Raw genomic sequence first — 24,206 nt, 5'->3', positions numbered from 1 at the left:
GGGTTAGCTCCGAAGGGGGAGTAGAAGAAAATGACTCAAGAGAGAGGGGTGAGCTGAGCTCCTTGGCATGTCTTCACAGAACCGAACGTGGGCCTGGCAGACGTGATGGGCCAAGTTATTAGCAGCATCTCCTAAGTAGGTCAGTGTTTCCTGCCACTTTAAGACCAGAGGCGTCGTTTCGGCGTCTGCGCACTGGGAGAGTGAACGCCTCTTTTCCCCTCCCCCCTCAAACGCCCCAGCCAGCCTCATTTTCCCGTGCTCCCCTCCTTCGGGTGGGGTAATGGTCCGTCCCAGAGTGCGGCCCTCATCCCGGAGGGTGGCGAGCCAAGTGGTACATTCCACGGCCGCGCACCTCCGCGGTTTTCACGGCGCCCTTTGTTCTGTTTCCCCCTAGCAAATAAAGAGTAATGGGCTGATCCCAAAGAAGGAGGGGGAGCCGGGCTAGGGACCGGTCTGAGCCGGTCTGTGGCGCAGGCGCAGTGCGGATAAACAGGAAGCGGGCGGCAGAGGCAGCGGCAGTGGCAGCTTAGGGACTCCCGGGGCTCCTAGCCGAAGAATTAAGGCTGTTGGGAGGGCGACGGACGCTGAGGACGGAAGAAGGCGCCTCGGGCCTCCTCCCGTGCAGACGCAGTGGCGCTCTCGCCCTCCGCTTAGGCCCCGGCCCCCAGCCCAGGCGGAGGCAGCGGCTGACAAAGGGCTCGAGCCGGTGCCGCCGCCCTTCTCATCCGGGCACTCGGGCCCCCGCCGAGAGGAAGGGGGAAGGGCGGAGGGGGAGGGGAAGGAGCCCGGGAGGCGCGCGCTCGGAGCCGCGGCCCTTTGCAGGGCTCCGGGCCTGTAGCCCAACGGACTGAAGCGGAAGAGGAGCTGCGGCGGCGGTGGCGGCGGCCGGCGGCAGGAAGATGGTGCAGAAGGAGAGCCAGGCGGCGCTGGAGGAGAGGGAGAGCGAGCGCAGCGCCAATCCTGCTGCCCCCTCGGGGGCTTCGTTGGAGCCGCCTGCAGCTCCGGCCTCCGGAGAAGACAACGCATCCGGAGCCGGGGCGGCGGCCGGGGCCGGGGCGCCTGGAGGAACCCGCAGGTTCCTGTGCGGCGTGGTGGAAGGTGAGTCCGCCCTCCAGCCCCGCCCCGGTGCCCAGCACTGCACTTGGTCGCCCGGGAGAGGCATGCTGGTGGGTCTTCGTGGGGGTCTTCCCCCCCTCCCCCGCCAGGTCGCAGGCTTGCCCTTGCGAACGCGGGTGTGGGGGAGGCGGAGAGGAGACGGAGGGAGGGACACATTTCTTTTCCTCCGGTCTTGAGCGTCCAATTCTCTTGGCTACTCAGGAGCCTGACCCCACCCTCCTTGGGCTTGGAGCCAGTCAGACCATGGAGGAGGAGGCGGGGGCAAGGAGCCTGTTGTCGGCTCTGTGTTTCACTTCTTTGTACTTTGGGATCTTAGTCCCCAGGGTTCTCGGCTTTGAAATGAGGAAATTTGTGCAGCGCTCCGGTCCTCACCCTTGTCAGGGGGTGGGGAATTCAGCTGCACAGGTATGCTTGGGAGTGAAGGGGAGCGCAGTTCGGCCTGTAGTACTACAAACCCTGGCTTAGGGTATTTCTTTGCTGCTCTGCAAGCCTTGCAAGCCTCTTCTCCCCCTGAAGACTCATCTGCGATGGAGAAAAGTGTCATGTTTACCAGTTGCTGTTATTCTACTCTGTGTGTGCGTGTGTGAAAATTTCAGTATACCATTCTGAGAACATCTGTGATGTGGAGTTAGAATTCAGTAGAAGGTTTGGTTTTTATAATTACTGTCTTCTCATTCACAGTTGAAAGGCATGAGAGACGTTTTGGTAGTGAGGGAAGATTGCCAGATCATCTTCCTGCAATTTCTGAATAAGAATGGGCAGATTCTAAGCCGGGCGGTGGTGGCGCACGCCTTTAATCCCAGCACTCGGGAGGCAGAGGCAGGCGGATCTCTGTGAGTTCGAGACCAGCCTGGTCTACAAGAGCTAGTTCCAGGACAGGCTCCAAAGCTACAGAGAAACCCTGTCTCGAAAAAACCAAAAAAAAAAAAAAAAAAAGAATGGGCAGATTCTGAACTCAGGAGAGCACATTACCTTAATTCTCACCTAACTACGTCGTAGTTGGGGGTCTTCTTACGTTTTTTGTTTTTTTTTGTTGTTTTTTTTTTGTTTTTTGTTTTTTGTTTTTTTTCAAACTCAAGGTTTCCTAGTTTCTCCCCCCTCCCACTATTGCTGGAGAAGATAAAAACTAACACTCAAACCAAAAGGGCTCTAAGTAGGATTCTTGGTTGATAGCATCAGCTTTTCCCGGTCCCTTCACCATGTATTTTGAAAGATAAAAGATGGTCGTTACGGTATTTTAGATGAAGATGATTTGCGGGGAGAGAACATTCTAGGCAGCTGCAGTAGTAAAACATGAGACAGCTCAGCAAAATTATTTTACAAAATTTGGGGGAATACTGTTCCTACTGGAGTCAGTATTTATGAAAATGTGAGTGCTTTGTTGTACATACTGGATTTGCCAGAGTGCAGAAAGATTTTAGAAAAACTGTGGTGGAATTTTTTTTTTCTTAAAAGACAGGGAAGGCCTGGCAGTTTTATTTGCAACAAAATTGTTTGTCTAAAACAAGTTACACAAAAGTTAAAATCTGCATGAATTCCATGTTTGCAGACAGGTCTCCAGGAGCCTAGGTGAAGCACAGAGTGACCTTGAACTTGTGACCCTCCTGCCCCCTGGAGTGGCTGGGATTACAGGCCACCATCCCAGTTTAGGTGTAAATTTCTTTGCTGTTTGTTGTTGGGGTTTGGGTGGTTGGTTGCGCCCCCACCCCGAGGCATCACACTGGGGGATCTGTATTGTATTGTCAAAGGTCCTGGGGTGGTGACTGGTAGAGCTGCCTTGGTAGGCTGAGGGAAGGGGTTGAGCTGGCCTGGGTTACAGAGTAAGACCTTGTTTAAACAACAGCAAAAAGTGGGTGTGAAATGAGGTGTGCTGGATGAATGTCAGGGAGCCTGGCAGTGTGTTACCAGAAGTGAGAGGAGATAGCTTACTGTGGTTTAAGTTGGTTTCTCTTGAATAGTATTTAAAGTATGTTAAAATGAAGCTGTCTTCAGTTGTTTTCCCTCCTGTCATTCCCATGTGCATATTTTTCTTAAATGAACACTGAACCAGCCCCAGTGTAATAAGTGCTTCTTGGTTGGCAGCATCCTATGAAGTGTAGGAAATAGTGTAGTTTTTTTTTTTTTTTTTTTTTTTTTTTTTTTGGTTTTTCGAGACAGGGTTTCTCTGTAGCTTTGGAGCCTGTCCTGGAACTAGCTCTTGTAGACCAGGCTGGCCTCGAACTCACAGAGATCCGCCTACCTCTGCCTCCCGAGTGCTGGGATTAAAGGCGTGCGCCACCACCGCCCGGCGGAAATAGTGTAGTTATAATCAGGGTGGTTGTTCTTCCTTGCCCTACAAACCTTGGTGGTTTTTAACTCTTGTGTTAATAGTACACGTCCTCTTTGTGGTTCAATTAATCCAAACCATAAACCTGGCTCTGTAAGAGCTGCTGAAGATTATTAAAATTAGGGTCTTGAGAAATAGCTCAGTAGTAAAGAGCACTTCTTATTCTTTCAGAAGACCTAGGTTGCATTTACACAGCTCCTCAGAACCAACTCTAATGCCAGTTAGTCTGTAACTCCTGGGAGTCCTGCTTCTCTTTCCCTCTGAGGGCACCACATACATGTGCACAGACACATGTAGGCAAAACACTCATGATGTTTACAATAGAAGGTGCTGCTGGGGTTTAATGGTGATTGATTGTTGTGCCATTCTTTTTGGGGTACAGAATATCTGCCTAGAGTTCCTGTGGGAGAATGCTTGTGTGAACACTGAGGAGTGCTTTAAAACTGTTTTGCAGGGGAGATGGCCACACAACATGCATGTGGAGGTCAGAGGACAGTTTGCAGGAAGCCTTGTGGTCCCAAAGATTGTCAGACTTTGCAACTGCCTTTATCCGCAGATCCATTTATCTGTCCCCAGTGCTTATTTTGATCATCTTTCATGGTGCTTCTGAGTTTTCCTGATCTCTTGCTAATGATTAGGCTGGGACTGGTTGAGGGAAAGGTTAGATTGGCTGTGAGGTGTCTAGTGGTGTTCCTAGTGAGCTGGAGAGCTCTAAATGTCAGCTTTACCCTTAGTCAGTTTTTTTAGACATTGTTTCATATTATTTACATGTATTATTACAGTTTTCATTTAAATGCAAAATAGATGTAACTAGAAAAACAGTATAGAAGTTTGTTTCCTACAGTGAACACTACAGTGTCACTTACGTCCCAAATTAATCTCTTTTTTTTTTTTTTTCTTTTTCTTTTGTTTGTTTTTCGAGACTGGGTTTCTCTGTAAGCTTTGACTGCCCTGGAACTTGCTCTGTATACCAGACTAGCCTCAAACTCACAGACATCCTCCAGCCTCTGCCTCCTGAGTGCTGGGATTAAAGGTGTGCGCCGCCACCACCACACCTGCCTCCTAATTTTTCATTTCACAACTTGATTCTGAAATTAAGAGAACTTGAAAGTTTATTGTTCAAGTCAGCACTGCTGTTGGGTTTGTGAATGTGATTGTAGCCTGTTACTAATTAATTAATTGGTTCCTTTTTTGTTGTAGGAACTTTTCAGAAAAGGTGATCATAGCCAAGTGTGATAATTCACACCTGAAATTTCAGCACTTAAATGACTGAGGTAGGGAGGTGGCTACAAGGTCTAGGTAGACCAGCCTAAGCTAAAGATCTATTGCAAAAAGTGTGTGTCTGTGCACATGTGTGTATATACCTTTTTCTAACTCTCTGATATCATTAACTTGTGTAGCTCTTAAAATCACTCCTCTAGAAGTAATTGAACTCCCTTTTAGTTTTTTGAGACAGAGCCTCACTGTAGCCTAGGTTAGCCTAGAACTATGTAGTTCAGACTGGCTTCAAACATAGGCCAATTCTGCCTCTGCCTCTGTGCTGGGACCACTGGCAGAGCCACCATGCCCATTTCTTTGTCTCCCTCCTAGCATTAAGAGTTTGGTTTGCTCTGCTTTGTCCCTTGCTGACTGAAGTCCCACAGTCGTTCAGTTTCAAAGAAACACACAGCGGTCTACATTAATCATAAACTGATTGGCCTATTAGCTCAGGCTTCTGATTAACTCTTTCTTACATCTTACGTTAACCCATTATTGTCTGTGTTAGCCACGTGGCTCAGTACCTTATATCAGAGAGGCAGTCTCATCTTGCTTATTACTCTGCATCTGGGTGATGACTACAGACTGACCCTTTCCTCTTTCCAGAATTCTCCTGTTCTCATTGCCCCACCTCTACTTTCTGCCTGGCTACTGGCCAATCAGCATTTTATTAAAAATAATAAGGTGACATGATAAAAGACCATTGTCCCACAGCACTCTCCCCCCCCCTTTTTAAAACAAGAACTCTGAATCTAATATCCTTTTTTTAGCTTTTCTCCTGACCGTTATCCATTACAACTTGTAACCAACATTCTAAACAAAGGCAAACATCCATAATCCATATTTTGGGAATACGGGCATGGTTTAACTAGGCTACTTCCTGCTGATTGGGGGCACTGATAATCTTACAGGGACCTAAAGAAATTTAGAATTATGATCAAGTCCTGACTGGAGTACCCTGTGAAGCTTGATCATCTCAGCCAACTGTTATGGATGCAGAACTCAGACATCTGGGCCTTCCATTCCTAATGGAGATTTCTCAGGAGATCTTCCTTGATCAAACCTGATTTTTCTTTTCTTTTTTAATGTTTGTTTGTTTGTTTGTTTGTTTAGCATACAATGTACTGCTGGCAAGGAATACACCAGGTCTCATTACAGATGGTTGTGAGCCACCATGTGGTTGCTGGGAATTGAACTCGGGACCTCTGAAAGAACAGCCAGTGCTCTTACCCTCTGAGCCATCTCTCCAGCCCAAACCTGATTTTTCTTAACTCAAAATTGAATCCACAGCTTCTCATTTCCTGTGGAAACAAAAGGAAAACCTCTTCTCCAAAGTAACATACTTTTTTGAAGTCAGGGTATTTTCAAGATACATACATTGGATTAATCCAGTGTTGACTGAATTTTCTGTCCTGCCCGGTTCCCACAGTCCTTAAGTCCCAAAGAAATCACACAGAGGTCTACATTAACTATAAATTGATTGGCCCATTAGCTCAGGCTTCTTATTAACTCTTATAACATATATTAGCTCATTTTTCTTGTCTATGTTAGTTAGCCACATGGCTCATACCTTTTTCAGCGAGGCAGTCACATCTTGCTGCTTCTGTGGCTGGGCAAGGACTGCAGCGGAATGGGCTTCCTCCTTCCCAGAATTCTCCTGTTCTCATTGACCCGCCTCTACTTCCTGTCTGGTTGTCCCGCCTATACTTCCTTCCTGGCTACTGGCCAATCAGCATTTATTTAAAATAAAATTGACAGAATACAGACCATGGTCCCATACCAATCCAGCAGCATTTATAATCAGATGTTTTTTTTTAAAGCAGCTGTTGTTCCTTCCTCAGCAGTCAAACAATTCAAAGAGAACACAATAACATACGGTATCCAGACTCTGTATTTTCCATCTTTATGTAGCTTTATTTTAAATTGTTTCTTTTGTTTTCATTTTTAATTTTTGGTTTTTTGAGACTAGGTTTCTCTGTGTATCTTTGGCTGTCCTGGCACTCACTCTGTAGATCAGGCCTATACTTCCTGCCTGGCTACTGGCCAATCAGCATTTTATTAAAAATAATACAAGCGACAGGATAAAAGACCATTTTCCCCTAGAACTCCCTAGTTTTAAGAGTGCTTACCTAGTATGACCAAGGTTCTGGGGTCATTTCCAGTATGGGTGTGTGTGTGTGTGTTTTATGTTTTATGTCTGGAAATGTATAATCTCATGAATACTAAACCAGTACTGAATTATATCCCCAGCCAGCAGGAAGAGTTCTTGCTGGCAGTAAAAGATGGTAGGTCTGGGTTCCTAAGCGAGCATGGTGATGATGCTCTCTGGAATTCCTGTGCTTAGACGCCAGAATAGCATCGCTGCAGGTGTGAGGACAGCTTGTACAATCGCTAGGCCAACCAGGGCTCCATAGTGAGGCATTGTGTCTCACTAAAAAGAAAACCCTGTCTTACACGCAGTAATGTCAGAGAAGGAAATATGGAAATTTAGGAATAGTGAGGAATATGTGACCTTACCACCTCTCACAGATAAACAGTGTTTCATTGCGTAGTTTTCAGATTCTGCTGTGTTTTATCCATGGGGCTCATACCCAGGGCCTCTGATAGATGAGGCTGTTTACCCAGGAGGCCACACATTTGTCAGCACCTCCACACATTTTGTAGAAAACGGATTCCACGTGTGTAACCTCCTTTTTCTTAAGCTGTACCTCATTTTCAAAGCTGAGAGTAGTTTTATTTTTCTTTCTTTAATTCCAGGGTTTTATGGAAGACCTTGGGTAATGGAACAGAGAAAAGAACTGTTTAGAAGGTAAGTTTTGTGTGACACAGGAGGCATTCTTGCTGGATGAGCCTGGTGTCATAGCAGAAGTTGCTCTCCTGTAGTCCTTTCCAAACTGTCTGGGGAAGCTGAACAGGTTGAGGCTTTGTCTGCTTTATTCAGAGTTCTCTTTTTGTTCAACACTTACTATGATGGTGTACTTTGTGATATTTAATTTGTTAAGGGCTGGAGAGATGGCTCAGTGGTTAAGAGCACTGTCTACTCTGCCAGAAGATCTGGGTTTAATTCTCATATTCCGAGCACCCATATGGCAGCTTATAACTAACTGTAACTCCAGGGGATCTGATACCCTCACACCAATGCACATAAAATTAAATAAATTATAAAATATTCCATTGATAATTAAAGTTTAACAGTAGAATATTATTGGTTTGTCATGAGATAGAGGTACATCAAAAAAAGTAATTGAGATTTATAGTTTATTAATATTTCCTATTTATGCAGATATAATTTTCTTTCTCTTAAGGCTTCAGAAATGGGAATTAAATACATACTTGTATGCTCCAAAAGATGACTACAAACATAGGATGTTTTGGCGAGAGATGTATTCAGTGGAAGAAGCTGGTAATCTTTGTGTGTGTGTCTGTGTTCATACATGCATGTCCCTGCACTTGAACACGTGTGCAGGCGGGTGAATGTGTGTGTGTCTGTGTATATACATGCATGTCCCTGCACTTGAACACGTGTGCAGGCGGGTGCTTGAGTAGGGAGTTTTTCTCTTTCCAACTGAAAGCTTCAGAGAAACCCTGTCTTGGGGGGAAAAAGTTCAAATAAAAGTGTGAGCTTTTGTTTGTGAGATTATCAGGGTATACCAAAATACTTTCCATGAATATGGTAATTTTTAAATTTTAATGCTTAATATTAAAGAACCTTTCCTTTACTGTTAATTAGAATTTATAATTTCTTTAGTTAGAAGGGACAGTTTGTTTTAGCATCCTATGTTGCTTTCTAAAACCAAGACTCTGTTCTTTAGAGCAACTTATGACTCTCATCTCTGCTGCTCGCGAATACGAGATAGAATTCATCTACGCTATTTCCCCAGGCCTGGACATCACCTTTTCTAACCCCAAGGAAGTATCAACATTGAAACGTAAATTAGACCAGGTAATTCTTTTTTATTTTTCCTGATTCAGTATTGAAATGGGGTTTTCTTAATTGCTTTATGATATTAAAAGGAAATATTGGTGGGAGAGATTGCTCAGTGGTTAAGAGCACTGGCTCCAGAGGTCCTGAGTTCAATTCCCAGCGACCACATGGCCGTTCATAACCATCTATAGTGGGATCTGATGCCCTCTTCTGGCATAAAGGTGTATATGCACGTAAATAAATCTTTTTAAAATAAAAGGAAACCAAATTAATACTTTATTTCTGTAGCTATTACTTTCATAATTGTGGGTAGTGAAGTATTTGTCAGTCGAAAAACTTAACTAGAATACCATAGATCCTCGTACCTCTGCCTCCTGAGTACTGGTATTTTTTTTTTTTTTTTTTTTTTTTTTTTTTTTTAGATTTTATTTATTTATTATGTATACAACATTCTGCCTCCATGTATGCCTGCAGACCAGAAGAGGGCGCCAGATCTCATTACAGATGGTTGTGAGCCATCATGTGGTTGCTGGGAATTGAACTCAGGTCCTCTGGAAGAACAGTTAATGCTCTTAACCACTGAGCCATCTCTCCAGCCCCTGAGTACTGGTATTAAAGGCAGGCGCCACCACTGCATGTTTTGTTCTTTTTTAAAAATATTTATTTATTTATTATGGATACAATATTCTGTTTGCATATATGCCTGATAGAAGAGGGCACCAGACCTCATTACAGATGGCTGTGAGCCACCATATGGTTGCTGGGAATCGAACTCAGGTCCTTTGGAAGAGCAGTCAGTGCTCTTAACCGCTGAGCCATCTATCCAGCCCCACATGTTTTGTTCTTTAAGAAAAGATTTCGTATTGGTGGCATCACATGGCTTGTAAAACTTTGAAGGTAGAAAGCTAGGTGTGGCGATTCATTATATTCCAGTATTTGAGAGTAAGAGAATTTCTAAAAATTTGAGGCCAGCCTGGCCTCCAGTGTGAGACCCTCTCTTAAGAAGGGGACACTGCAGAGATATCTCAGCAGTTAAGAGCACTGGCTGTTCTTCCAGAGGACCCAGGTTCAATTCCCAACACCACATGGCAGCTCACAATTATCTATAACTCCAGTTCCAGGTGAATTAGTGTTCTTTCCAAGACTAGATCAAGGCCTAAATATTTCATAGATTGAGTATACTTGTTCATACTTTTGTAATTTTATGAATTTCTTGGATCTTCTAGGATAGGTTGCCTTGTATAAATGGTGTTTGAGGGCTAGAGAGATTGCTCAGCCGATAAAGGGTAGGCTCACAACCAAAAATATGAGAGTTCATTTTTCCAGCACCCATGGCTATCTTTACAGCAACCAAACAAACAACCAAGCAAACAAAACCATTGTTTGAATATTTACTTCATTCATTCCCAAGTGAAAATTGGGTCCCAAAACACTAGCTATATTAACTTAAAATTGCTACCACTGAAAATGTAAAAAGATCAGATATTCTTTGACATTCCAAGAAAAATATTTGACTTTGATATAACCATAAGTATATATTTAAAATACTTTTCTCTGGGCTGGAGAGATGGCTCAGTGGTTAAGAGCATTGCCTGCTCTTCCAAAGGTCCTGAGTTCAATTCCCAGCAACCACATGGTGGTTCACAACCATCTGCAATGAGGTATGGTGCCCTCTTCTGGCCTGCAGGCACACACACTGACAGAATATTGTATACATAATAAATAAATAAATATTTAAAAAATAAAATACTTTTCCCTGAAATGAACTAATAATCGTGTTTTTTTTTTTTCCCTAAGGTGTCTCAATTTGGGTGCAGGTCATTTGCTTTGCTTTTTGATGATATTGATCATAATATGTGTGCAGCAGACAAAGAGGTGTTCAGTTCTTTTGCACATGCACAAGTTTCTATCACAAATGAAATTTATCAGTACCTAGGAGAGCCGGAAACATTCCTCTTCTGTCCTACAGGTATTGTATATAAGAACTGAGTATTTAACTAGTATTGAAATATGTTAAAAGGATCTATGTAAGGCAGTCATGGTGGCTCAATATCTTTAATCCCAGAACTCAGGAGGCAGTGGCTAGTGGATCTCTGTGAGTTCGAGGCCAGCTGGTCTACAAAGCGACAGCCAGTACTGTCTTGAAAAAACAAAAGAAAAAAAAAGTATCAATGTATTACATCTTTTCTGTCATGTATAAAAGGAACACACATTTAATACATTTTTTTATTGATATTTATTGAGCTCTACATTTTTCTTTGCTCCCCTCTCTGCCTCTCCCCTCCCTCCTTCAACCCTCCCTCAAGGTCCCCATGCTCCCAATTTACTCAGGAGATCTTGTCTTTTTCTACTTTCTACTTCCCATGTAGATTAGATCTAAGTCTCTCTTAGTGTCCTCATTGTTGTCTAAGTTCTCTGGGATTGTGGTTTGTAGGCTGGCTTTCTTTGCTTTATGTTTAAAAACCACCTATGAGTACATGTGATAATGGTCTTTCTGTGTCAAGGAACACATTTTTAGAAGACATTTTTCAAAGTCATATAGGAAAAATTTAGGACCTCATAATACCAAAGAAGTAGGTTGGAGATGTTATGTACTTTTAGTATTAGAAGTTGTTAGGAATATTTCTGAAACGCGAGCTCTCCGCCAACGCCAAATTCCCAATCAAGCCAAATCAAAACATGCCAAATTAAGAAATATCCAGGTTTAATGGGAGTTCTAGGCTCTTGGTGGCGCCGCATGAACAGTGTATCCTCTTTTGGGAGCTCATTTAAGTACCCTGGGGAGGGGTCAGGACCTGGCCTGCAGGGATTTGGAGTCCTTACCAGGCCTGGGGGCTGGGATAGATGCAAGGGACTGGAGCCTACCCTCCCAACATGACATTCCAGACTCTATGGATATAGGGGTGGCAGAAAATTGGAGTGGTAATATGACAAACATTTAGGCTCTCTTTGGAAAAAAGGGCGTAGACTCAAATATGGCTACTTCCTGCAGACATGGAGCGATGTGGGGAAGGGGAGAGCTAGGAGGTGTTGTGTCCACACTAGAAAGGTATCCCATGTACTGTCATCCCGGAGTTGGCAGGCATCTGTTCCTTGGGGGAAATGAGACAGTAGTTGTCTAGGAAAAGAATTGTTACCACTAAAGATGAGTGTGCCAGAATGAGGAGCAGATAGGCCCTTCATTGTGCATCCTGGAAAACTGGAGGGTGGAAGGTCCTGTCTGCTGGACAGACCAAGTGTCTTGGGGTAGGCGCCCGCTTGAGCCTGGAGAGATGGTACCAGCATGGATGTCCCAAGAGCTTGGCAGCTGATGGAGTGGTGAGGATTACCATGTGAGGTCCTGTCCATCGAGGTTCGAGAGACCTAGGAGTTAACTGTTTGAGGAGTACTCTGTCCCCTGGGGAGAGCGGGGCAGGTTTAGGGGCATTAGGGTCCACTGGTGTGGTAGCAGAAAGACAACTGTCAGCCTGTGAATGGAGAAGGGACCTTAAAAGGGAGAGGTAGTTTGTAAGCATTACATTTCCAAGTTAAAGGAGAGTGGAATTATTGGAATGAAAACTGAAAAAAAAAAAAATCAAATTTACGTGATTTTAACTTAGTCATGTCTCACTCCTTTCAGCTTGTTCTCTTTTTCTGCCCATGCATTTCTGCCCCCGTTTCACTTCTCCCACTCTCTTCTGGCTCTATTCTAGCAGTAAGAATAGAATGCGTCCCCGCTCTGCCGCTTGGTTTTCCGTTGAAAATGTTTTCATCCTTAGTCACCTCAAAATTGACCTCTGTAAACTTTGCTCACCTTTTTTCCCCTTTTCGTTTGTTTGTTTGTTTTGGTTTGGTTTTGGTTTTTTTCGAAACAATTTCTCTGTGTAACCCTGATTATGCTGGAACTTAGTTCTGTAGTCCAGGCTGTCCTCAGACTCGGAGATCAAGCCGCTGCCTGATCTAAAGGTGTGTGCCACCACTGTCTGTGACTCACTTTTGTTTCTTGTTCAGGAAGAGATATTAGTTGTGAGGGGTAACTGGTCAGAATTCTTTTCCAGTGGGGGTTTTGGGTTTGTTCCCATCAGGCTAGCAAGTTGGGGTTGAAGTGGGGCTGATGTGCACATATCACATGGCAGGTGTTGTAAGAGGCCGCCCAGACTCCCGAAACAACCACACAGAAACTATTAATTTAAATCACTGCCTGACCAGTCAGCTTATGTGTATTGCTAGCTAGCTCTTACATCTAGAATTAACCCGTTTCCATTATTTTATATTTTACCACAAGGCTCGTGGCCTACTGGCAAGGTTCCAGCTTACAACTCACATCTACTCCACCTACTCTCTCTCCCAGCATTCAATTTAGTTTTCCCGCCTACTTCTATTCTGCCTTGCCCAGGCCTAAGACAGTTTTTTTTTTAATAGCCAGTGGTGTTCACAGCATACAGAGGGGAATCCTACATCCGCAGGATTAATTATTATTTTTTTTTTTTTAAAAAGATTTATGTAAAAGCTTACAAAATGCAGTTCTAATGACTGGGATTATAAGGATTGCTTGGTACTACTACTAAAAATTCTAAGGATTTGTTTTTGAGATAAAGACTCTCTTGATGAAGAGTTAATCTGTGGTACATAGGGAGACCCTTGAGATTTTTGTTGTTGTTTTGTTTTGAAAACATGGAGATGCATATCAGTGACCCCAGTGCTAGGGAAGCAGAGGCCAGGAGAACCACTACCAGGTTGAGGCTGGGGCTGCCGACTTAGAGACCGTTTCCCGAGGACTCTCCTATAATGGAGGCTGTTCTGTGACGTCGTTCCGCCTAGCATGACCTTCTGTGAACTTCTGCCGTGGGCCTGGAGTTGAGATAATAAGCAGGCCCACCACCCAGTGTGAATATATGATTGTATGAACTATTATATGTAACATCTGTCTAAGTTTACTTCTTTTATATATGACAAAGAACCTTTTACCGTTTGAATAAAAATGATACAGAATTTTAAAGCATTTTTCCCAGTTCCCATGACCATTTTAATCCTGACTTAATTTTCTCCCCCTCTGCATTCAGAATATTGTGGCACTTTCTGTTATCCAAATGTATCTCAGTCTCCTTACTTAAGGACTGTGGGTGAGAAGCTTTTGCCTGGAATTGAGGTACTTTGGACAGGTAAGTCCTCAAGAATTGTATAGTGAAAGTTTTATTACTAGGACTTAGAAAAACTGGTCATTTGTATTATTAGGTGGATACTTTTGTCTTTTGAGACAGAGTCTTCTGAATTGTAGGCCTGAAATTTGCTGTGTAGCCAAGGATGATCTTGAATTTAATGGTTCTCTTGTTTCTACCTCGTAAGTGCTGGAAATACAACTGTATCCAATATACACAGTTTATGTGGTGCTGAGGATCTAACTAATTACTCTGTCAGTTTAACTATATTATTAGACTCTTAGGAAACTTCTGTTTTATAAAATGAGTAACAGGGCCGATCAGTGGTGGTGCATACCATTAGTCGCAGCACTCGGGAAGCAGAGGCAGACGGATCTCTGAGTTTGAGGCCAGCCTAGTCTACAGAGTAAGTTCGAGACCAGGACTGTTGGAGAGAAACCCTGTCTCAAAAAAACAACAAAATAAAATGAAAGAATTACGTTACTATGCTGGTTTAGAAAGGAAAATTGAAGCTGGGCATAGTGGGACACACCTTTAATCTCAGTACTTGGGAGGCATAGGCAGGTAAATCTGTGAGTTTGAGGCCATTCTGGCCTACATAGTGAGTTCCAGGACTACATAGACTGTCTCAAAAAACAAAAACAAAGAAAACTAGAAGAATTAAGTATAAAATTTTTGTTCCAGCACTTAGGAGGCTGAAGTAGGAGGATCATGAGAATTGAATCCAACCTTATAAATGAGTGGATAAAGAGAAGGGAGGCAAGGAAGCTGATAGCTCAGTAGTGTATCTCATCAGTCTGCAGCACTTGGAACTCTGGGCTTCATCCGCTTTGATGGAAAGACCTGGGGGATGGAGATGGGCATGAGAGGAATTTTCAGGATAGTGTATATGCAAGGAAAACATGTAAAAGCTTCTGTGTTTTTAAATTTCACACATTTTTATTGTTTTGAGTATGTTATATGTGTGTAATTGCATGTGCCACAGCAAGTGGAAATCAGAGAACAGCTTGTGATGTCTTTCCTTCCATCACGTGGGTCCTGGGGTCCTGAGGGTCAAACTTAGGTCGTCAAGCTTGGTGGCAAATGCTGTTTGTTTCTTTTTTATTCTTTTCTTTACTCTCTTTTTTTTCCCCCTGAGACACGGTTTCTCTGTAGCTTTGGAACCTGTCCTGGCACTAATTCTGTAGACCAGGCTGATCTTGAACTCACAGAGATCCACCTGTTTCTGCCTCCCGAGTGCTGGGATTAAAGGCATGCGCCACCACTGCCTGGCTAAGGGTAAGCAGTTTTATACACTGAGCCATGTCACTGACCTTCTTAACCCTTATTTTATCTCTTTACATTTTTTATTGCATTTATTTATTGTGTATGTGTGTGTGCATGTAAAAGTCAGGGGACAACTTGTAGGATTTGGTTCTATCCTCCTACCCTGTAGGTCGTGGGATTGAACTCAGGTTGCCAAACTTGCTGTTTAGATTTATTGTATTTTATTTTGTTTTTTGAGATTGGGTTTCACTGTAAATTTGGAGCCTGTCCTGGAACTAGCTCTTGTAGATCAGGCTGGCCTCTAACTCACACAGATCCGCCTGCCTCTGCCTCCCGACTGCTGGGATTAAAGGTGTTCACTACCACCGCCTAACCCAATTTATTGTATTTTTATGCATATTTTGTCTGAATGTATGTATGTATGTATACCTAGTACATGCCTGGTGCCCAAGAAGGGATTATCTGATTCTGGAACTGGAGTTAAGGATGCTTGTAAATCACCCAGGTCCTTTGCAAGAGTAACAAATGATCTTAACCACTGATCCATCTCTCCAGCATTGCTAAAGTTTTATTTTAAAGAACCATGTAGAAGGTTCTGCAAGTAAAGTTCTTTTTACAAATTATTTCTAGGTCCAAAAGTTGTTTCAAAAGAAATTCCAGTAGAGTCTATTGAAGAGGTTTCTAAGATCATCAAGAGATCTCCAGTGATCTGGGATAATATCCACGCTAATGATTACGATCAGAAGAGGCTGTTTCTGGGCCCCTACAAAGGAAGATCCACAGAACTCATCCCACGGTTAAAGGGAGTGCTGACTAATCCAAACTGTGAATTTGAAGCTAACTATGTTGCTATCCACACCCTTGCCACATGGTATAAATCAAACATGAATGGAGTTAGAAAGGATGTAGTGATGAGTGAGTATCCTGTATTTGATGCTGAGCTTTTGGGGAGAGGTACATTTGTATTCCTTTATTGTCACATTAAAGCTTTTATTACATTAAAGCGTGTTTTCATTTCTCAGTCATAGATATGTAATAAGGAAAATCTGTTTGGCCTTGGACAAGTCATTTTTTTGCAAAGTTTGAAGTGAGAATGTTGGCGTTTATTGATTTACATTTAATTATATTGTATGGCAGGTGCCTCTTTCTTGGGTATTGAGAGGAGAGTGGGAAGAGTAAAGTGTACCTGCTTCTGAAAATAATCGAAGTTATGGAAGGCTTGCAGGCACTGGTAGTATTTTTAATGTTGTGATGCTATTACAGAGTGTGGTACCAGAAGAAAGAATGATAACCTGAAGTATTGAAGTGTTGATAAACACTTTGACAGGTATTTGAGCTGGATCAGGTAGAGTTGCTACACATGGTTCAGGGTTCATGGGTTCAGGGGAAAATATTGGTCATAAAAATTTTGAAGTTAGAGCTTGTAAGGCATTAGCTGTGCAAACCTAGCAACCTGAAGTTGAGTATCTGTTATCCACATAATGGAAGGAGACTCCACAGTTGTCCTCTGACCCCCGTATTATGCCATGGATGCAGGCCCACAGGCATATCATGGCACATGATAAATGATAATACAAATTAAGAATTTTGAAGTTAGTCTGAAACAGGGTTATTGATGAAATTTGAATTAATAGTGTTTTGCCAGGGCCCTTGGTGGTATGCAGTTGTCCGTCTCTCAGTCTGTGTCACTCTTCTAATATTTCATTGAATTAACGAGTCCTTTTATGGCCTGCTCATTGCTGTTTCTTTCACCCAATAAAAGGCACAATTAGAAGTATTATCTTCATCCCTTCTGCATGCATGACATTTAACTCCTGCATCTTTTAAGACAGCATAATGCAACACTAAGGGATAGATATTGGATTAGCCAAACTCAGCTGTGCAGGGAAATAAGGGAAAGCAAGACTTTATGCTCAAAATCAATATGTTTGAACTTCTCTTCTTATACTTTAATGAATTATTAATAATGAAGTTGTAAGTACCTGAAGACTTAAATAGGTTTTCTTTATGCAGAGGATGGTGTAATACTTTTAATTAACATTGTCATCTCATTATTGGTATTTATTAGACATTTATGACAAACTTTTCCAATTATTCTAACATGCTTATTCATTTGGAACCTCAAATAGGTGACTTTCTAGATGGTTATTGAAGGATCTTGTATTTGTGTTTCATGTTGGTGTGTGTTAGTTTTTCACTCCTTGCTTGTACTGCAACAAATGAAATTTATACATCTTCATTGGGATGAGGTTTTTATAATCAAAACTATTTTTGTGTTTTCTCCCCTCAGCTGACAGTGAAGACAGTACTGTATCAATACAAATAAAGTTAGAAAATGAAGGCAGTGATGAAGACATTGAAACTGATATACTCTATAGTCCACAGATGGCTTTAAAGCTAGCTTTAACAGAATGGTTGCAGGAGTTTGGCGTACCTCATCAATACAGCAGTGAGTTGGGCTGGGAGGGGTGGGGTGGTGGTGCTGCTTAGAATTGAAGCTTAGTCGCATGCATGCTAGGCAAATAATCTGTTATTTAACTAGATCCTAGCCCATCAATTTTTATTTTATGTTTTACTTGGGATCATCTATTATTGGTGTGTATGAATGATTGTGGGTGTACATTTGCTTGTGCGTGCAGATGCCAACCATCCACCTTCGGACTTTTCGGTATGGTTTCATGTAACCCAGGTGGGCCTCTAATTTGACAAGTAGCCAGACATGAGCTTGAACTTCTAATATTGCTGACTCTACTTCCTGAATTCCTGAAATACAGATTTGTGCCATCACACTGGCTTAGCCAGTTTCATAAGGAGATTGGATTACAGAGTTGAGTCACAAAGTGTACTGTCATGCCCCTTAACTTAGATCCATTAAGCAAAGTGTAATTGAGTTTGTTGTTACCTTTTAAAGCTACCTTGGAGCTTGCTGTGTAGTCAGGGATGTCACTGAGCCTCTTCCTGATGCACTTTTCTCCCAAGTGTTGGATTTTAGGCATATGCTTCTGTGTCCAGTTTTTATTGGTGGTGTTTGTGTTTGGAGTCAGTTTTTCTCTGTGTAGCTTTGGAACATGTTGGGGAACTCACTCCTTAGACCAGGCTGCCTTCGAAATCACAGAGTCTGCCTCTGCCTACCAAGTTCTGGGATTAAATTCATGCACCACCATCACCCAGCCCATGTCCAGCTTCTTAAAAAATTATGTAACTGGGGGCTAGAGAGATGGCTCAAAGGTTAAGAGCACTGACTGCTCTTCCAGAGGTCCTGAGTTCAATTTCCAGCAACCGCATGGTGGCTCACAACCATCTGTAATGAGATCTGGTGCCCTCTTCTGGCCTGCAGGCATACATGCAGACAGAACACTGTATACATTTAAAAAATAATTATGTAACTGGGCAGTTGTGGCGCATGCCTTTAATCCTAGCATTTGGGAGGCAGAGGCAGGTGGAGCTCTGTGAGTTCCAGGACAACCAGGACTACACAGAGACACCCTGTCTTGAAAAACAAGAAACAAATTATGTGTATGGGTATATACTTGCATGTATGTCTGTGCATCGTGTGTATGCAGTGCCAATGGGGCCAGAAAGGGTGTTAGAGGCTCTAGAAGGGGAGTTACAACTGGTCGTAAGCTTCCATGTGGGTGGCAATTAAACCTGGCTTTTCCAGAAGAGCGACCAATGTTAAACCACCTCTCCAGTCCCGTTTTTTTTTTTTTTTGTTTTGTTTTGTTTTTTTGTTTTGTTTTGTTTTGTTTTTTTGTTGGTGTTTTTCGAGACAAGGTTTCCCTGTAGTTTCTAGAGCCTGTCCTGGAACTAGCTCTTGTAGACCAGGCTGGTCTCGAACTCACAGAGATCCGCCTGCCTCTGCCTCCCGAGTGCTGGGATTAAAGGTGTGCGCCACCACCGCCCTGCTCTGGGTTTTTTTGAGAAAGGGTTTTGGTTTTGCTGTATAGTCCTGTCTGGCCTGCAAGGGTAAGCTTTGATGTCATAGTAGTTAAGAGTGCTTCCTGCTCTTTCAGAGGTCCTTACTTCAGATCCCTACACCAGGCCAACTTGCAGTCATCTGTAATTCCAGTCTGAGATCTGATGCTCTTTTCTTGCCTCTGAGGGCATTGGGCATATCTGTGGTACACACATACATACGTGTGCCCTACAGGCTATGGATCCCCCTGGAGCTACAACCTGATGTGGGTGCTGGAAATGAACTTGGGTTCTCTGCACTTTTGTTCTGTGACAGGGTCTCAGTTGGCAGCCTTGACTTTCTTGGAAACTCAGTGGCCATGACCTCAGGTTGATTTTACCTCTGCCTCCTAAGTGCTGGGATTAAAGGTGTGTGCCACCACTCCTGACCACAGCATTCAGAAGGGTGTGCCATCAAGCCCAGTTTTCAAGTTACCCTTAACTAAATTTATTGATTTATTGTATGTACATATAGCAGGTATGTAGCACAGCTTTGAAGAGTCAGTTCTTTCCATGTCATTTCCAGGGATCATACTCAGGTCATCGGGCTTGGTGGCAAGTTTCTTAACCTTTTGAGCTGTCTCCCTGGCCTTGGAGGGGGAAAAGAGTTTCTTAAAGTCTAGTAAGTCTAATTAATTCTGTTTTTAATTTTGATTGCCTTTGTTTTTCCTTTCTCCCCTTGGTAGGTAGGCAGGTTGCACACAGTGGAGCCAAGGCAAGTGTAGTTGATGGGACTCCTCTAGTTGCAGCACCCTCTTTAAATGCCACGACCGTAGTTACAACAGTTTACCAGGAGCCCATTATGAGCCAGGGAGCAGCTCTGAGTGGTGAGCCTTCAGCTCTGACCAAGGACGAAGAAAAGAAACAGCCAGATGAAGAACCCATGGATATGGTAGTAGAAAAGCAAGAAGAACCAGAGCACAAGAATGACAATCAAATACTAACTGAAATTGTTGAAGCTAAAATGGCGGAGGAATTGAAACCAATGGACACCGATAAGGAGAGCATAGCTGAATCCAAATCCCCAGAGATGTCTATGCAAGAAGATTGCATTAGCGATATTGCTCCTATGCAGACTGATGACCAGACAAACAAGGAGCAGTTTGTGCCTGGTCCAAATGAAAAGCCTTTGTACACTGCAGAGCCAGTGACTCTAGAGGACTTACAGTTACTTGCTGATCTCTTCTATCTTCCTTATGAGCATGGACCCAAAGGAGCACAGATGTTACGGGAATTTCAGTGGCTTCGCGCAAACAGTAGTGTTGTCAGTGTCAACTGCAAAGGGAAAGACTCTGAAAAAGTGAGTATGCTTGTTGTGCTCACTGGCTCCTCACAGTGAGGCCAGATGCTCAGGGATTTCTTTACAATGCCTGAAAAACTTTTAAAGGGATTGGTTTTGTTTGTTTGCTTGCCTTTGGTTTTTGAAGTCAGGGTTTCTCTGTATAGGCTTGGCTGTTTTGGAACTCTCTCTCTCTGTAGACCAGGCTGGCCTGGAACTCACAGAGATTTGCCTGCCTCTGCCTCCCGAATGCTGGGATTAAAGGGGTCCGCCACCGGTGCCTGGCTTTAAAGTTTATTTGTAGTTGAATGTAGGTGTGTGTGTCTGTGTTCACATGTGGGAACATGACTACAGCTTCCCACAAAGACCAGAGCCATTTGACCTTCTACAGCTAGACTTAGAAGCAGTTGTGAGCCACCTGGTGTGGGTTGCTAGGTTTGAGACAGATTCTCCATATATTGTGAGCTGGAGGTAGTCCTTTTGGCTCAGCTCCCCCAAGTGTTGGGATTGGGGAAGCCCCTCACCTGTAACAAAAGAAACATCCATATATGTCTGGTGTGGTGGTTCTTACTTGTGGTTCTAGTGCTTAAATAATGGAAGCAGAGGATCCCAGAGTTCAGGGCTGTTTTCTACCACATCTTTAGTTTGATCAGCCTGGGTTATAGGAGACCCTGCTTCTCCTCCCCCCTCCCCCCAAAAAAGTGACCAAGTTTAGTTTCTTCCTTTTCTCCCCTCAGCCATGAGGAAATTACTTTTATTTCATATGTATGAGCGTTTTGCTTGAATGTGTGTATGTGCACCACATTTATGCCTGGTGCCTGAGGCCAGTAGAGGACATCGCATCTCCTGGGACTGGAGTTAGAGTTACGGGTGTTTGGGAGGCCACTTTGTGGGTGCTGAGAAAAAATTTGAGTCCCCTGCAAGAGTAACAAGTGTACTAAACTGCTGAGCATCTCTCCACTTGTGTGATTCTTAAGTGGAATACTGTAACTGGTGTAAAACACATTTTAGAATGTGTTCTGTAAAATAAGTGGGAAATTTTCTACATCTGGCACTTTCACCTTCACGGTTTGACTTTCTTGTTAGAAATGGAAGGAAGGGGGGCTGGAGAGATGGCTCAGAGGTTAAGAGCATTGCCTCTCTTCCTAGAGGTCCTGAGTTCAATTCCCAGCAACCACATGGTGGCTCACAACCATCTCTAATGGGGTCTGGTGCCCTCTTCTGGCTTGCAACCATACACACAGACAGAATATTGTATATATAATAAATAAATTAATTAATTAAAAAAATTATTTAAAAAAAAAAAAGAAATGGAAGGAAGTTGCTGGGTAGTAGTGGTGGCTCACACCTTTAATCCCAGCACTCAGGAGCCAGAAACAGGTGGATTTCTGTGAGTTTAAGGCCAGACTGGTCTACATAGTAAGTTCCAGGACTGTTTATCAGAGAAATCCTGCCTCAAAAAACCAAAAAAAGAAAAGAAACAAGAAATAGAGGAAAGTCTATTTTAGATATTTTCTGTCAGTTTGGGGAGATAAGCTCATCGTTCACTTAGAGTTTAAGCAAGTGATTCACTAATGTTTAAGATAAATGCATGTGCCTGATAAACAGCTAAGTTTGTAACTCTTAGATTATTTTGTTAAATTTAAAATCATTGCTTCCTTTTTTTTAAAATCCTGTATAGATTGAAGAGTGGCGGTCACGAGCAGCCAAGTTTGAAGAGATGTGTGCACTAGTGATGGGGATGTTCACTCGGCTCTCCAATTGTGCCAACAGGACAATCCTGTATGACATGTACTCCTATGTCTGGGATATCAAGAGTATAATGTCTATGGTGAAGTCTTTTGTGCAGTGGTTAGGTAGGTGCAGCAGCAATGATCCTGTCTCCTCATTCTTATATATTGTACTTAAAAAAATTATCCCACAGGGAGAAAACTATTTAGGGAATTGGCAAATTTCCATGTTTTTTACTTCTTAGATTTTTCTTAAAGCTGAACATAGTTGAAAAACTTGAAAGTTTTAGTAATTTTGTTGAGCATGTTAATTTTTCTCCCTTGGGCTAATTCCATAAATACCTTGAAAGTATGTTAGAAAGTACTGACTTTAACGTGCTCTGACTGAATGCTTCCTGGATGGAGCCCCGAGTCCTTCATTGACCTGATTTGGAGATGAGACTCTATGAGATGTGACGCTGTAAGCTTTCTGCTGCTTGCTGTGTCTTGGTAACATTAGTGCTGTGTTTACTAGAACTAGTGCTGCAACTCCCCCAGGGGCCTGGCAAGAGGAAGCTGTCCTCCCAGCCCTGTGCGCATGCGAGCTTTAGTGGAAGGCTATTCTGGTGCTACTTGGTATAACTTCATGTGGCTGTTTCTTTATTCCTCTACCAAGTAATCGATTTTAGCATGAAATGGAAATTACAGTCCCCTATAAGCTCTTGCTTGGTTCAGTGGACTTTTGTGTGCTTCCTTTTTTTTTTCTTTTCTTTTTTTTTTTCTCTTCTTTTTGGAAATTCTTAAACTTGGTTTAAAAAAAAAAAAAGCACCAGCATGGCCAAGTTTCTCCAGGAATCTCATTTCATTTGCAGGTTTTCAGTGCAATGGACTTACAGCACACAGCAGGCAGCAAAGCTAACTGATGTGTCAGTTTTCATAGTAGTCAGAAATACTGTGACGGGATTTCATGATCTGAACACAGTCAGCCCCTGAGTAGTTAGATTTGTAATTCTCTACCCATATGCCTTTGGGCTCCTAAATATTTAAAAAAGGAAGAATCTCTGATAATTGATTTAGAAACTATGATAATTTCCTCTGTGCTCCTGCGTATTAGCACAGCAGGCTTGATGGAAGGTTCTGTCTAGGATTCCTTGATAGAAAGCTCTGTCTAGCTGGGAGCAGTCTCTTTAGGCTCCTGGGGTAGATGTGGGAGATCTCTGTATTGACTGTTGAATGACAGCACTTGCCTTCCAGGCTTGTTGCCAGGGAGTTATTTAATCCTTACAGGGATTTGCGTTTTAAGTCTCTAAGGCCCCTAGGTATTTTGAGCCTGAAATCCAGATTAGTGAGCTTGAGGAGATAACACTTAAAATACTAAATTTGAGGGTTTAATCCTCAGTATGACTCTCACCCATTCAAAAATTACTGAAAGTTAAAATTTTATTATATCCAGTATTATTTCTTTCTCATGCTATCTTTGCCTGAGTAATTTTTCCAATTGGTACAGTATCAACGCCAGAGCATTGTAGTTTTAAATAACTACCATCACCAGGAGGTTTTGGTGACACACGCCTTTAATCCTAGCACTCGGGAAGCAGAGGCAAGCAGATCTCTGAGTTTGAGGCCAGCCTGGTTTACAGAGTGAGTTCCAGGACAGGCTCCAAAGCTACAGAGAGAAACCAAAAGAAAAAATAACCACCACCACATCCAAGTAGGTGTACAGTGCCCGTGACAGGGAGAGTCTTCGTGACCAGTCTCGGGCTCATGACTAGAGTCCTTTGTTTTTTCCTCCTCCAGTCCAGCTGGCATTCAGTCCTTTAAAGAATGTGGCTATGCAGTACTTTTGATTACTAACGACTTCTATTATCTTCTTCCCCATTGTGTACAGATGGGAGAATCCTCAGCACAAGTGTCTACTACTATTGGATGGACAGCGGCAGATGTTCACAGCGCGTCATGATTAATTAGTTTAAGTTGAAAGGCTGTGTCTGTGAGGTAGCTCAGGTAGAATAAACTAGGGCAGTAGACATGAACTGAAGTCACGTTTGCGCAGCGTCTGAGGCATTAACCATGTTTTCGTTTACACAGCTCTTCGTACATGCAGCTTTTTACTGTACTAGTTGGAAGTGCTAGTTATGTTGGAGTCTCAAAGTGGAGGGTAGGGGAAATTGGCTGAACTTCAAGTTTGTGAAGTGTAGTTTGTTTTTGTTTGTTTTCTTTTTCTACAGTGTAAATC

The 24,206-nt window shown here is 42.9% G+C and overlaps 1 protein-coding gene across 1 annotated transcript in view; it reads left to right on the top strand.

Moving 5' to 3' along the window:
- Positions 1-489: 489 nt before the first annotated feature.
- The window catches only part of Oga (O-GlcNAcase), a 39,663-nt gene continuing 15,946 nt past the window's right edge, over positions 490-24,206 (top strand). Inside the window, exons 1-10 of the mRNA XM_038325270.2 lie at positions 490-1,098; positions 7,457-7,508; positions 8,005-8,102; positions 8,512-8,642; positions 10,422-10,593; positions 13,667-13,765; positions 15,659-15,943; positions 17,319-17,477; positions 19,669-20,282; positions 21,943-22,117. Of these exons, the coding sequence (XP_038181198.1) occupies positions 900-1,098; positions 7,457-7,508; positions 8,005-8,102; positions 8,512-8,642; positions 10,422-10,593; positions 13,667-13,765; positions 15,659-15,943; positions 17,319-17,477; positions 19,669-20,282; positions 21,943-22,117 (1,984 nt within the window). The 5' untranslated portion in view covers positions 490-899. The remainder of the gene's footprint in view (positions 1,099-7,456; positions 7,509-8,004; positions 8,103-8,511; positions 8,643-10,421; positions 10,594-13,666; positions 13,766-15,658; positions 15,944-17,318; positions 17,478-19,668; positions 20,283-21,942; positions 22,118-24,206) is intronic.

Source organism: Arvicola amphibius, chromosome 1 (assembly GCF_903992535.2).
Source record: "Arvicola amphibius chromosome 1, mArvAmp1.2, whole genome shotgun sequence".
Lineage (NCBI taxonomy): Eukaryota > Metazoa > Chordata > Mammalia > Rodentia > Cricetidae > Arvicola > Arvicola amphibius.
This window is presented reverse-complemented; position numbering and strand designations above follow the sequence as displayed.